This window comes from Lytechinus pictus, chromosome 3 (genome assembly GCF_037042905.1).
Source record: "Lytechinus pictus isolate F3 Inbred chromosome 3, Lp3.0, whole genome shotgun sequence".
NCBI lineage: Eukaryota > Metazoa > Echinodermata > Echinoidea > Temnopleuroida > Toxopneustidae > Lytechinus > Lytechinus pictus.
The window spans coordinates 13,368,497-13,384,287 of NC_087247.1; the positions used below are offsets into that span (position 1 = coordinate 13,368,497).

General features: G+C 38.6%; 3 protein-coding genes across 3 annotated transcripts; all 3 read right to left on the reverse strand.

Moving 5' to 3' along the window:
- Positions 1–1,389: 1,389 nt before the first annotated feature.
- LOC135153526 (uncharacterized) lies at positions 1,390–10,112 on the reverse strand. Its single transcript, XM_064096425.1, has 2 exons — positions 10,026–10,112; positions 1,390–9,055 (listed from the first exon to the last, which is right to left on the reverse strand). The coding sequence occupies exon 2, from the start codon at positions 8,709–8,711 to the stop codon at positions 6,117–6,119; it is 2,595 nt and encodes an 864-aa protein (XP_063952495.1). The 5' UTR covers positions 8,712–9,055; positions 10,026–10,112; the 3' UTR covers positions 1,390–6,116.
- Positions 3,154–5,943, reverse strand: LOC135153799 (uncharacterized). The gene has a single exon (XM_064097947.1). The coding sequence runs from the start codon at positions 5,941–5,943 to the stop codon at positions 3,154–3,156; it is 2,790 nt and encodes a 929-aa protein (XP_063954017.1).
- Positions 10,113–13,665: 3,553 nt separating the features above from the next.
- Positions 13,666–14,743, reverse strand: LOC135153800 (uncharacterized). Its single transcript, XM_064097948.1, has one exon. The coding sequence runs from the start codon at positions 14,608–14,610 to the stop codon at positions 13,666–13,668; it is 945 nt and encodes a 314-aa protein (XP_063954018.1). The 5' UTR covers positions 14,611–14,743.
- Between the last annotated feature and the right edge of the window lie 1,048 nt (positions 14,744–15,791).

The following is a 15,791-nucleotide window of genomic DNA, read 5'->3' on the forward strand; positions in this document are numbered from 1 at the left end:
TCACACAATTTTGTTTTGTAATGCATAAATAAAAACACCATTAATAGATATACCTATATAATTGCGCAATGTACGAAATGGAAACTTCCGACCAAACATTTGATTTCGCAATACCGTACATGCATGCAGCGGAACATAAAGAAGAGTTATTTTGCTTCGTCAAGTTCGTGATCAACATGGCCACAACAGGATTCTGTCGTCCAATTTTGGCTAGAAAGTGTAGGATCTTACAGTCAGATTTATTCAGTAATCCTGTATGTTTTTGTGTTCGGAATGCCTCAAGAAACTCTCGCAGATCCCAGAAGAAAAATAAGAATTCAGGTAAGAAACTAAGGCCAGTCCCACTCATTTCAATGAATGACATTTGACAAGGCAAGGTTTGGTTGGTTGGTATTGGAGTTAAGTTGGCGCTCTTCAATCTGGTAGATTATCTGCGCCAGGTCGTTTCCGAGTTAGTTGCTTAATTCCCGCATCAATGTCCTCGGCGTTGGACTAGTCTGACCTGTCATATAGCGAGGTGCAATATAATTATGATTAGTTACCACCACCATTAAATTGTGCGTTTTTGTACTTCATAGTAATAGTTAGACCAAAAGCTTCGGTCTCTGTTAATAATGTTGGTTGTTCAGCTGAACTCCGTTGGCTTCACTCACCAAATAAAAAAAATAAAAAAATGTTAAAAAACTCCTCGAAACAGACGGCTGCCAGCTGTCTAAGTAATAGTATGCAAACTTATATAAGAAGCTAGGTCGAAGCTCAATTTTAGTAGTATCACTAATCATCAGAACAAAAGGATGAGAGAGAGATGGAGAGAGATCAGTGGAATATTCTTATTCGAATCTCTTTGTTTTTTTCACGTAATTCAGGATGACTTTATAATCTGCATTTCTTCCCAATAATGTTGCTAGATCTGATAGTGATATTGGCTTGTTTAATTTCAGGCTTCTTTGCATAATTCTTCTTTCTCTTTCATATTTCTTACATTGTAGTAAAAAATGTTCTATTGTCTCAGGAACCTGACAATGGGAACATAGACCATTTTCATGTTGATTAAATTTATACAGATAATAATTCAATTTACATTTTCCGAGTCTTAAACGGTGTATCATAGTCTCTTCAAACCGAATGAGACCTTGATAACTAATTGTATCTGCCACGTTGGGTTGGATGCTAAATAAATGTCTTCCTTTAGATGAGGATACCCATTGAGCCTGCCAGATTTCTTTATAAATCAAAGACATGTGGGTTTTCCATTCCTCATTGATATATGGAATGTTTAATTCAACTTGTTCTTTTGATGTGTCGTGTAGCTGCCTTTCTTAAACTACACGTGGAAATTCTTAATTGCTTAGTTCGAACACGCTAATTGAAGACTCAAACAACGGCTTTACAGTTACTTGTCTGTTTATTCCTTCTTCAACTTCTTCCGTAATAATGACGACACATAAATCAACAACTTGACATCAAATACGGCCTTGTAATGAAGTTTCTAGGTCGACATAACCAACGACCAGCGAAGAAACCTTTAACCATGCAGCATCAACTGTCAACAACCAGTACTTCAACAATTGCACGACGATTGAGCGATTGAGCGGTAATTGAGCGATTGAGCGGTAATTGAGCGGTAATTGAGCGGTTCGCTGAATAAACAAATAAACATATAAACACAGTGTTAATATTCATTTGCCAACAGTAACATAATTCAAACATGACTGAATAACTTGTAAATAACTTCTTATATACCCACAGGGAATAAGTCTCAATGATACTAATGCAATATACAACGGTCAAGGATATTAACGTGATTAAAGGAAACCTCAATAATTGATCATATTATTTGAGTTGAATAATTGTTTGGTAAACAATAATAAATTGGTAATCAATAACTGTAATCAATATCAGATTAAATCTGAATATGTGCAATATAAACTCATTATCTTGTTGGCCTAATAATTGTAATTATAGTTAATAAACATCTTCATCCCTTTAATGCCCTTATTATCTTAAAGCAAATAATACTGAAATTAATATAGGCAAACAGAAAATATATAACAGACACTTACTAATAACTGGTTAAATACTAATAAACCATGATGAATCATAATATATGTGATTCCTAAACTAAACCAAACAGTACTTAGATATGTTTATAATAACATAATATAGTAATAGAGTAATAACCCAATGATCTCATGCCTAAGCTAGGAGACCCTACCACCCTACACAATATATAACACCAGTTGACTACTTACAACTAAATGAAGTGAGCATTATATCACTCTCAGAAAATAAATGCAATATAATCTTCTTGTGTAATCAAATTAAGAATAAGTTCATGTGAACATAATAGCACACAATAATACGAAGCATAATTATCTCTTTATAACATATTAATAGTAATTAAATCTGACTGAACACCAATCACCTTCTATTGGTTTGTGTGTACATGTATACATTATGAAGTAATGCTCGATAGAGAGCAAAATGCCAAATTCCATCACTCAAATTTGAGCCAAAATTACATAAATGTGAATGACTTATGAAACCCAGTATTATGGAATAATTGACAGCACATATATAAACTTTGAAAATAATGCAATTTAAACTTACCAACTGTTTGCAATCCTGGAGAATTTCACAATTTATAGGAATAAATACAATTTCTTGACTATCTTCTTCTGAATCTTTGCGACTTCTGAATCTTACTTTCTTTGTTCTATACTTTGGGTGATGCTTCACCCATATGACTCATCTTCTCCTGGACTTCTTGGAATCAAGGAGCACAATAAGCAATGCGCTGTGTACAATCTGGCATTGACATTTTTTACTTTCTTTTTCCACTGACTCTGTATACAAGATACATGCATGTAAACAGTACATAATAATGGCAAATATACCAAATTATATTCATGCCGCTACATACCCGGCCCCAAATGAGGCAACCACCAGTTACTCATTTCATTAAACCATAAACATGTAAAGCGGCATCATTAACCAATACCATACTTAACGATATAAACATAACATAGTAATAAAAAACAACAATGAAATTAAAATATACATCAAATCAATCTTACAACAATCATTAATGTAACAATAATAAGGAGGGTGTGGTCCCTACTAGGTCTTATGTCGGGCGTATGTCAATGTATCCTAATCGTTGCTCTCTAAAAAACATAATTTAGAAATTGGTCGTTTATAGTATTTAGATTCTACCCTAACTTCAACTTGTCTAACGAGTCTGTGTCTGTCTGGGTAGGTCATAGTCACTCTACCTAGTGGCCAGTGCCCACGAGGAGCAGTGTCATCAGCTATGAGTACAAGGTCGTCAGTCTGGAAGTTTCTTTGTGGTTTAAGCCACCTTTGGCGTTCTTGGAGCAAGGGAAGGTATTCCTTTGTCCAACGCCTCCAGAACTGTCCGGCCAGATATTGAGTTTGTCTCCATCTTCTTCGAGTATAACAATCACTCTTATCAAATACCCCTGGTGAAAGTGACTGATTTCTTCTCATGAGAAGAAGATGGTTCGGAGTTAGCGGTTCCTCATCTTTTGGATCCGCGCTTAAGGGTGTCAATGGCCTAGCATTGAGGATTGCTTCTACTTCAGACATGAGTGTGCTGAGAGTTTCGTCGGTTACAGTCTGAAGCTTGAGAAGATTTCCCAATATCTTCCTAACTGACCGGATTACTCTTTCCCAAACACCACCCATGTGGCTCGCACCCGGAGGATTAAACGCCCATTCAATCCCTCGCTGAGTTAGAAAGCGACCCACCTTTGTTGAATTGAGCTCTGCTAGGCTCTGTTTTAGTTCTTTATGTCCTGCTCTGAAGTTTGTGCCATTGTCGCTAAAGATTTTCTCAGGTAGCCCCCTGCGATTTACAAATCTTCTAAGAGCGTTAATGAATGAATCTGTATCCAAGGAGTTGGCTATCTCCAGATGTACAGCCCTAGTTGTCAAACAAGTGAATATACAGCCATACCTCTTTGGCTGGCTCCGTCCTTGCTTAACACTGAATGGCCCGAAGTAGTCGACTCCGGTGAAGGTAAATGGCGGCCTGCCAGGTGTCACTCTTTCTTTCGGCAAGTCAGCCATCATTTGCCTTCCTCTTGGTGCATTCCTCTTCCTACATTGAATGCATTTCCCTATGATCCGTCGAACAGTGGAACCCCCCTTCAGGATCCAATATTTCGACCTTAGTGCCGTCCATGTCATGCCTGCACCAGAGTGACCAACTTCATGATGGTGGTGCTCAATGAGCAGTCTGGTCACATGATGGTTGCTTGGCAATATCATGGGGTGTTTGGCATCAAAGTCAATAGGTGATCTGTCCAGTCTCCCTCCTACCCTCAGGACATCATCAACTAGGGTAGGGTTCAATTTCTTCATGGAGGACTGTTCAACCCTTGACTTCTTGTTCTTCTCAAACTCAGCTGGAAAGGCATCCTTCTGAATGTACTTCACTATTTCCAGCTCAGCTTCCGACAACTCGGAAGGTGTCAAATCTGTAGTCTTCTGAGATGTACCTTTCTTTGTGCGGGCTATCAAGTGTGCCTTGAAGCGAAGGATCCAAGCTACTCCTCTCTTTAATCTATTCCAGGATGAATAGCGACTGATCAGATTACTAATGCTGTCTTGAGGCTTGATTGATATGGCATTAGTCCTCTTCATCTCAGGATCATCCTTGAGGTCCTGAGCGGGCAATACTCTCTGGTCAGTCGGAGTTAGGAATGCTTCCGGCCAGTCTTCTTCTTGCTTCAGAAGGAAGTTTGGTCCTTGGATCCATCTTGATAGCTGTCCTGCATGCAATCCTCTTGAGCCATCATCTGCTGGATTGCTCTTGGTATCAACGTAGCGCCACTGTGAAGTGCCACTCTTTTCTTGAATGACAGCTACTCTGTTTGCCACAAATGTACGGAATCTCCTACTGGTATTCCTTATGTACAGCAGCACTGAGGTAGAGTCAGTCCAGTATGTGACGCTCCTCACTGGTAGCCTGAGTTCTTCCATGATGGTTCGACCCAGCTTTACCGCTAGTACTGCTGCTGGCAGCTCCAATCTGGGAATTGTCATCTTCTTCAGAGGACAAAGTCTTGTCTTCCCCATCACAAGTGCACTGTGGGTGCGACCAGAATCCTCTATCCGTAGATAGGCACATGCTGCATATGCTCTTTCTGACGCATCACAGAACACATGGAGATCATAGACAGGGTCCTTGAAGTCAGATGGCTTGAAACATCTGGGGATGTGTACTGAGGTTAACTCTGGTAACTCAGCCAGCCAGGCTCGCCAGCGTTGCAAGTCCTGGTCCTTGATCTTCTCGTCCCAGCCAAGACCTTGGGCGCAAAGATCCTGCAAAAGAAGCTTTGCATTTACTGTGAAAGGTGCCACAAATCCAAGTGGATCATACAAGGAGCTTGTGGCGGACAGTATACCCCTTCTTGTTGCTGGTACGTCCTTGGGAGAAACCTTGAAGCTAAACATGTCAGAGTCCATGTTCCATAAGACTCCAAGTGTTCTCTCTATTGGAAGATGATCCAAATCTAGATCAACTACCGATGCAGCCCTTTCTGTAAGAGGGACTGTTTCCAACACTTCCTTGTCATTGCTGACCCACTTTGTTAGTCTGAATCCTCCTTTTCTTAGAAGGCTGCATAACTGAGGAATGAGCCTTATCGCTTCCTCTGTAGAGCGAACAGACTTCAGGCAGTCATCGACATAGAAATTGTCCTTGACTATCTGACAAACTTCTGGCTCAAAGTCCTGCCTGTTGTCTTCCTCAGTCCTTTGGAGTGCAAAGCCTGCACAGCTTGGAGACGAAGTCGCTCCAAACAGATGGACTTGCATCTTGTACGCCTTAGGCGTCGTGTCCGTGTTGCCGTTCTCCCACCACAAGAATCTGAGCGCATCAGTGTGGGCGGGTGTGACCCTCACTTGGTGGAACATACCCTCCACATCTGCCACCAGTGCTATCTCCTCTTGTCTGAAGCGAAGAAGCACACCAACAAGCTTATTTGTGTAATCCGGTCCACTCAATAACTGGCTGTTAAGGGAGATTCCTTGGTATTTGGCAGCACAGTCAAATACTACACGCACCTTTTCCGGCTTGAAGGGATGAGTCACTGGGTGGTGAGGTAGATACCAGATAGAGCCCTCCTCTTGAGGGTCCTCGTCCACCTCCCTTGCAAACCCTTCGACAAATAATTTGTCATAGTTTCTGTGTACTTCTGGTGAAGGCTGTCATCCTTCTCCAGTCTTCTCTTTAGAGATTGTAAACGTGACTCTGCTATCTTGTGGTTGTTTGGTAGAGACGGAGGGAATTGACGCCAAGGTAAACCCATCTCATAATGGCCATCCATAAGACGGATTGTGTCTTCCATCATGGCACGAGCCTTCCTGTCTTCTACCGAGTCACCTAATCTTTCACTCTCATCACCAGGAGCATAGTCCAGTTTCCAGAATCTCTGGACTTGCTCTTGCAAATGGTCATCCATTGAGATGTTGTTCACCTCAAATGCTCCTTTCCTTCTGCGTCCGGTGGGGCCCATGACTGTCCATCCCAGTGGAGAACGGATAGCATATGGTTCTTTCTTCTTTCCCCTCCTTTCTTCCTGGACCCAGAAGGCCTCTGGGGTGTCACTCCCTATGAGCAAGGTGATATCCTTCTTGGCAGCTGTTGGAAGCTCTATTCCCTTCAGATGGGACCATCTATCTACGTCCTGTTGCCTTGGTATACTTCTATGGGTTGTTGGTAGTGATTCTACCGTCCACACCCTGGGCATATCAATTACATCCCTGTCCTTAATTCCTTGAATGGAGAAACTAACCTCCTGTCCTCCCCTTTGGGTATTAGTGTTGTTCACCGTGGTCAGTCGGAAGTTTGTCTCCTTACCTTGGATGCCGAGGTCATCTGCAAGACGCTGTTCGCAGAGGGAAACATCGCTGCCATGGTCCAGCAAAGCCCATGTTGTCACCTCCCTGCCATTGCCTCTAACCTTGACAGGTAAAACTCGGAGACAAACCTCTTTCTGACCACCAACAGCATTAGTGTCGGCCTGGTTATCTAAGTCAGATCCTTGCCCGGCCCCAGTTTGCTTACCTGTTTCTTGCCCTTTATCTTTGCCCTTGGTGTACCACTCCATGTGAAGAAGGGTGTGGTGTCTTTTCTTGCACCCATCCTTGCTGCACTTAGGGGTAGCTGTACAGCCCTTTGCCATGTGCGACCCTTTGAGGCAATTGAAACATAGCCCCTTAGACTTGACAAAGGCAAACCTTTCATCTACTGACTGACCTTTAAATTTGCGGCACTTATCAAGCTCATGCTTCTCTGAGCAGCATGGGCATGAGCTCGATTCCTTAGGTTTCTCAGACTTGCTTGTTGTAGTATTAAAGGTCGAAACCTTTGGCCTAGGCTTCCCCGCAGATGCCTTCTTGTCTTGCACGGCTGGACGCCCTACGCTCTTACCGAACACATTACTCGCCACCTTAGCAGACTCTTCGATGAAGTCTGTCAGATGGGAGAAGTTGGGCATCACTGATTGCTCCATCAGTGAATGTGCTCGGCTGGCCCACTTGGATTGAATGTGGACTGGGAGAAGATGTTGAATCTTCAGTAGGGTATCCGTTGTACTCATATCAGCCGAGTACCCCATCTGAGAAGTTGTCATCTGACACCTCCTCATGTCTCTGGCTAGATCCCACAGACCTTGGCTGTCCGTGGCCCTGAGTGGTGATCTATTGATGACCTTCTCCATGTGAGCTCTAGCCACTATGTAGTTCCGTCCGAACTGGTCCTGTAGTATTATCCTAGCTCGGGAATAACCTGTATCGGGATCTAATAATACACAATTTTCTATGGCCTCTCTGGCCTTGTCTGAGGTAAACTGAATTAAGTAAGACAATTTTAACCTACTGTCATGAATTCTGTCAGCAATATTAACTTCAAAACTATTCACAAAATTCCAATAATCAATCGGATTGCCTGAGAAAGTTGGCATGTCTGGCTTTGGCAAACTTAGAGCCATTGCCATCATATTATGATTATACATGTTATTAACTGGGGTCTGAAATGGATTGGGTATGAAGGGTTTCTGTTCTTGTGCTTGGCTATTAACTTGGTGATTACCATTGTATCCCCTGCTTAACCCTACTCCTTCATTACCCGGCTTATGAATTGTTGTAGTACCTTCACCTACTACACCAGTACTTACATGTTCATTACCTTTAACATATACATTATCCTTTCGAACATTTGGTACATTACCCTGATGATTTGATTCTCCTTGGGTGGAGAACCACCTTTCTGTAATTTGTGCATTGTCCAAGTCCTTGTTAGGTAAGGGCGGAAATCCTGCTTCTGCCCTTTCTTCATTTACTTGTTCTTGCCACATGGTGGCTTCAACCTTGGCATTTTCCTTGTCATGGTCGATCTTGAGAAGTTCTATTCTTTCATTCAGTTCAAATTGTTCCTGTTGTAATTTAAACTGTTCTCGTCTTAGTCTTTGTTCCTGTAAGAACTGCTCCCTTTTCTTATTCACCAGCTCCTCCTTCACCCTCGCTGCTCTTAGTTTCACGCTTGATGTATCGCTTACACAAGACACTCTGGACATGGCGCTCCCCCGAGATGTGGTAGACTTTACATCATCCTCGTCGTCTCCAGCTCCAGGTCCAACTCCAGCAAGGGCTTCTGAATTTGGTTTATTTGAGGGATCCATAATGCAGTTGCGAACTGTCGTGTAGCTGCCTTTCTTAAACTACACGTGGAAATTCTTAATTGCTTAGTTCGAACACGCTAATTGAAGACTCAAACAACGGCTTTACAGTTACTTGTCTGTTTATTCCTTCTTCAACTTCTTCCGTAATAATGACGACACATAAATCAACAACTTGACATCAAATACGGCCTTGTAATGAAGTTTCTAGGTCGACATAACCAACGACCAGCGAAGAAACCTTTAACCATGCAGCATCAACTGTCAACAACCAGTACTTCAACAATTGCACGACGATTGAGCGATTGAGCGGTAATTGAGCGATTGAGCGGTAATTGAGCGGTTCGCTGAATAAACAAATAAACATATAAACACAGTGTTAATATTCATTTGCCAACAGTAACATAATTCAAACATGACTGAATAACTTGTAAATAACTTCTTATATACCCACAGGGAATAAGTCTCAATGATACTAATGCAATATACAACGGTCAAGGATATTAACGTGATTAAAGGAAACCTCAATAATTGATCATATTATTTGAGTTGAATAATTGTTTGGTAAACAATAATAAATTGGTAATCAATAACTGTAATCAATATCAGATTAAATCTGAATATGTGCAATATAAACTCATTATCTTGTTGGCCTAATAATTGTAATTATAGTTAATAAACATCTTCATCCCTTTAATGCCCTTATTATCTTAAAGCAAATAATACTGAAATTAATATAGGCAAACAGAAAATATATAACAGACACTTACTAATAACTGGTTAAATACTAATAAACCATGATGAATCATAATATATGTGATTCCTAAACTAAACCAAACAGTACTTAGATATGTTTATAATAACATAATATAGTAATAGAGTAATAACCCAATGATCTCATGCCTAAGCTAGGAGACCCTACCACCCTACACAATATATAACACCAGTTGACTACTTACAACTAAATGAAGTGAGCATTATATCACTCTCAGAAAATAAATGCAATATAATCTTCTTGTGTAATCAAATTAAGAATAAGTTCATGTGAACATAATAGCACACAATAATACGAAGCATAATTATCTCTTTATAACATATTAATAGTAATTAAATCTGACTGAACACCAATCACCTTCTATTGGTTTGTGTGTACATGTATACATTATGAAGTAATGCTCGATAGAGAGCAAAATGCCAAATTCCATCACTCAAATTTGAGCCAAAATTACATAAATGTGAATGACTTATGAAACCCAGTATTATGGAATAATTGACAGCACATATATAAACTTTGAAAATAATGCAATTTAAACTTACCAACTGTTTGCAATCCTGGAGAATTTCACAATTTATAGGAATAAATACAATTTCTTGACTATCTTCTTCTGAATCTTTGCGACTTCTGAATCTTACTTTCTTTGTTCTATACTTTGGGTGATGCTTCACCCATATGACTCATCTTCTCCTGGACTTCTTGGAATCAAGGAGCACAATAAGCAATGCGCTGTGTACAATCTGGCATTGACATTTTTTACTTTCTTTTTCCACTGACTCTGTATACAAGATACATGCATGTAAACAGTACATAATAATGGCAAATATACCAAATTATATTCATGCCGCTACACTCCTTTTTTTGCTAAAAGGTCTGCCACATCGTTCCCGTGAATACCACAATGGGATGGTATCCATTCAAAATTGACATAAATATCTGATAATTGTAAAACTTTGATTTTATACAAGATATCAACAATAAGATTGTTTTGTATACGATTGCTTTCAAGTGCTTGAAGAGCAGACAACGAATCTGTAAAAATTACCACGGATATACCTCTGTTATCTCCTAGCCAATCAAGTGCCATTACTATTGCTGTTAATTCGGCTCTCATTATACTTACAGAATTTAATCTATAGAATCTTTTAATATCCAGTTCTGGTATATAAAAAGCAGAGCCGGTTCTCTTGTCTTCTTGTTTTGATCCATCAGTGTAGATATTTAAGTAACCTTTCCATCTTGTATGTATCCTTTCTGAGACACAGTTTTTCATATCTTGTACTAAGTTACGTTGTTTATTGATAATCTTATGGATATAGTAAGATATACTAGGTATTTCATATGACCAAAAAGGTTCTCGTAATATTCTTTGGCTTAGTTGTTCAATTTGGATCTCTTCATTTGGCTTACATGCTCTGACTACAAAGGGTCCACGACCTGATTTCCAAGTAAATTGATCAATATACCAGGAAGGTTCAATAATTTCTAAAGTAGGATGATGACTATCTCTGTTTGTTAAAAGATAAAACATGTATTTGTCAACAGACAGTTCTCTTCTTAGTTGTAAAGGTCTTTCACCACATTCTACCTGTAGTGCTTCAAGGGCAGGGTTATATACTGCACCAGTTATTATTTTCAGTGACTGATATTGGATTGAATCTAATTCTTGTTTTAGCGAAAGGCTAGCCGAGTCGTATAACTCACATCCGTAGTCTAATATGGATCTAATAAGACCTTTGTATATTATATAAAGAATCGTTTTATTATTTCCCCAACTTGTTCCTGCTATACACCGTAACAAATTGATTCTTTTTGAACATTTGAGTTTTATATAATCGATGTGCTTTTTCCAGGTGAGTTTCACATCAAACCAAATACCCAGAAACTTATATTCTTTGTATTGTGGTATAGAGTTATCTTTAACCTTAATATTTACCTCTATATGCTGCCTATTGGTAAAAATCATAACAGCAGACTTTTGAGGAGAAATAATCATACTCCAGGTTGAGCACCACTGTTCAATTTCTTTTATAGCTTTCTGCATTTTCTTTTGTAAAAAGTCAAGATTTCTGCCTGAGCACCATACGGCAATATCATCGGCATACATAGAGATTTTAACAGATTTTTTCATCAGTTTTAGATCATTTAACATTAAATTGAACAAAATTGGACTAATAACACTACCTTGGGGCGTTCCATTTTCCAGAACAAATTGTGAAGATAACTGGCCATTAATTTTTACCTTGCAATATCGATCTTGTAAAAATGAATTAATCCACTGTAACATTTTTCCTTTTATACCAGCTTGATGACATTTAAATACTAATCCCTTTCTCCATAAAAGGTAGTATGCCTTTTCAAGGTCAATGAAAATAACTAGGACATACTCCTTGTTAGCTAATCCTTTCTGTATGTCCGTTTCTAATCTAAGGAGTTGATCTAAAGAACTTCTATTTTTTCTAAATCCTGCCTGTGTTGGTGTCAGGATACTGCATCGCTCCATGAACCATACAAGTCTATTTTTAACCATTCTTTCCATCAGTTTGGAGAAAGTTGATGTCAAGGAAATAGGTCGATATGAAGAAGGGTTTGTTGGGTCTTTACCTGGTTTAAGTACAGGGATCTGGGTAGAATAATGCCAATCTGAGGGTAGAATTGAGGAATTCCAAATATTGTTTACTAAAACTAATATGAACTGAAGAGCTATTTTCGGTAGGTGTTGTATCATAATTGATTTGATACCATCTGTTCCTGCTGCAGAATTTTTCATTTCTTTAACAGCGCTTGTTAATTCATAAATTCATCATCAAGAGGTGATTCAGAGGAGCAGCTTTCTTTGATCGTATTTTGTATTAAATTTTCAAATGAATTTCTTCTAATAATCTCGTCATTGTCTAATTCTGCCTTTTCTTGAGCATTAGCTACTGGTGTATTGTTTTCTGTTAATAAATTGGGAAATATATGTTTTGAGACAGAACCATTTTGTAGTCCTTTTACCATTTCCCATACTTTTCCTAAGTTGAATGTTCTCCTTAAAGACTGACAGTAATTTAACCAGTATTCCTTTTGTGTTCGTCTCTTTATTTTTGGGGCATATGCTTTCTTTTTCCTATACATTTCCAAGTCCTCCTTTCTAAAATGTCTATTTAATCGATTTCTATATTTATTTATTTCTTTAATTGCTTCTTGTATTCTAGTGTCCACCAAGGAACTGGGTTTTTGGCTTTTCGATTTCGGCCTGCTTTGCGAAGGGTTTCTTCTGCCACTTCGTTAATTATCTGCAAAATCAAATTGTATTTATCTTGAATATTCAGATCGTGTGAAAATTGTAATATCTTTATTTTACTAAATTTATGTTTCATTTTTTCCCGATATATTTCCCAGTTTACATGCTTGAAGGACCAATTCTTTTCATGATGATTGATATTATGATCTACATATTCTATTTCGTGCAGTGAGCACTTGATGACATTGTGATCACTCCCAAAATTTCCTAGCACGTTCCATTTTAGTTTGCTGGCAATTTCCTTCGAAGCAATTGTTAAGTCTAGGCAAGACCTTGTCCCTGTATGGATGTCCATTCTTGTAAATGTCCCGTCATTCAATACTACTAAATCATGTTTTGTTATAAAGTTTTCAACTAATGTCCCATTACTATCTCGCTTTATGCTACCCCACAGAGGGTTGTGTGAATTGAAATCACCTGTAATTATTATGTTTTTTGAACAATTTTCAATCAAATCTTCTAAATCGCGCAATTCTATCTTTTGACAGGGATTATAATAATTGATTAATGAAATGACCTTTTCATAAGTGAAAATGTCAATTCTTTGATATTCCTTGATTTGAGGGAAATTAACTTCTTTGAAAGTAACTGTTTTATGCACATATATTGCAATTCCTCCTCTTCCTCCTTGGCCTCTATTTTTTTATTACGGGGATGAAATCTGGAATTGCTAATATATTGAAATCAGTGAACCACGTTTCTTGTAAACATATCAAGGCAGGGAGTGAGTTTAATTCTACACTTTCTATTAGCTCTTTGTAAAAGTCTGGACCGTGGGCATTCATGCTTTGGGCATTCCATTGTAAAATATTGAAAGTCCGAGCGTTGATAGTCTTTGAGCTGTCTTTATTACTGAAGACGATCGTGGATCATCTCTGGAGACACCTCGTTGATGTCTAAGCACCTCGCTTGGCTGCATCAACTACTAATCTAATTCTGTTTGAATGTGAAGTTTCTTTGTCAAGGTTATTTACAATAAAAGTGATGAAAGCCAAAAAGTCGACTCTAGCATTTTCTGTGGATGCGGGAATTACAGGCCCAGATTCTTCTGCTTCATTAGGCTTTTGATTAGAAGTAAATTCTTGCGCATCTGTCTGAACAGACTTTTCCGCCGTTTCTGTTTGTGTGGACATGGTCGCCGTTTTTATGGTCGACCTCTTTACCGTAATTGGTATTTGTTCTACGTCAGCTTCCGAAATATTCGGTTGATCAGGGATTTTCTTTCTTTTGAGGGGTTTGATTATATTCTTGTTTGATGAATCACGATCTTTTGAATGATTTTCTTCTCTTTTTTCTTGATGGTATATTTTTGTTGCTTGAGCATAAGTTAAATTATTTTGCAAGCTGACATGTTGAATATTTTTTGCTTCCTTATAATAGGTACATCCTTGATAGGCCGCTGAATGATTAAGGTTACATCTCAAGCATTTTGGGTGATCTTTATTGGGGCACATTTCAAAAGTGTGGGCCTCACCACATCTTAAATGACCCTTGCAATTCTTTTGGATGTGCCCAAATTGCTGGCATTTGTGGCATCTTGTTACAGTAGGGACAAACTCATCAACTACATATTTTTGGTATAGAAAGGAGACATGGTGTGGAAGATTTGGCCCTTTGAATACTAGTAGAACAGAAGGGGTTGGTGATAATTCACCGTTTATTCTTTTATTGAATCTCTTTACATACGTCACACCTTGTTCTTTCAGGAGCTCATTTAGTTCTTCCTCCGTGATTAGGGTATCTACTTTATGAATAACACCGCGGATTTGAGTTATGGGCAGATATTGTGCAACCTTTACAGGGGTGTGAATTAGTTCAGTCATTTCTAAAATCTTTTTCATCTGTGTTTCATCAATACAAGTAACTTTCAGGCTTCCCTTTTCTTTCGTAATTTTACTCACCTCTCCATACTTCGAGGTAATTTCTTTAATGAGTCTTGCTGGGCTTATTTTGCTTATGCATGATTTCTCACCAACATCTCTTATTTCTACTATCATAGATTTTTTCTCATTTCTGATATTCTGTTTCTTACCTTTTTTACGATTTGAACACGACCCTTCTTTGTTTTCGAAACTTCCTTTCCTAACTCTTTTGTCATCTTCATTTATAGTTCTTGTACTTGCCTTTCTCTTTTTTCTCTCCACTTTTCGCCACTCCATTTCACTCTCAACTTCTGTAGAACTCTCTCTATCATTTGTTTTATTGAGATGAGATTGGAATATACCTTGTTTTCTATTACTGCTCGGGGTATTCGTTACCTTACCAATTGCGGCTTGGTAATACGCTTCTTCTCCAGAAGAAATATCTGTCTCTTCCGTTTCCATTACCTCTGTTTGGATAGTTTGAATATTATTAGAAGTACCGTTAACATTGGGTTTTGTTAGTATGCTGGTTAGTTTACTGTAAATGTGCTTTTGAATTTCGCTGACAGGCTTACCAATCCGCTGTCCGAATCGAAAGAGTTGGTTCATAAGCTTCTCAGACGACTTTCGCTTTTGCTGAACTAAGATTCGTATATTCCAAATTCATATATATCCACAGATAATATAGCTCAGATCAGTGCAGCTTTGTTGACTCCAGCCTAGCACCGTTGACATTCAGCCAAGTTGTGAGTTCTGTATACAGCTATATACAGTAACTAGGCCGAGGCTTAACTTGTCTTAGACTAGATCTAACGGGCCTACTCCATACTCCCTGTGTCATGTGTGTAGCAAAATAAGGTTGGCAATGTTTGGTTTATTTTTTCTTGTTCTTGGGAACCAATGCTTGATTGTTTTACACTGTCAGTTTCTATATAACTTGGCTCTTAGACTTAGACTTAACTTAAGAAAATTTAATTCTTTTAATTATTTTTTATGAAAAATATAGATTAACTTTAATCTTTATACACTAACAGCATGAACAGTTAGACAGTGTTGTTTTTTACTGGAAAAAAAAGAGAACGTGATAAAATGGTTGCACTGCACCCTGATTTACTGGAAAATTATCCTGTCTAAGTTCGGTGATTAGGGTAAGATATCTT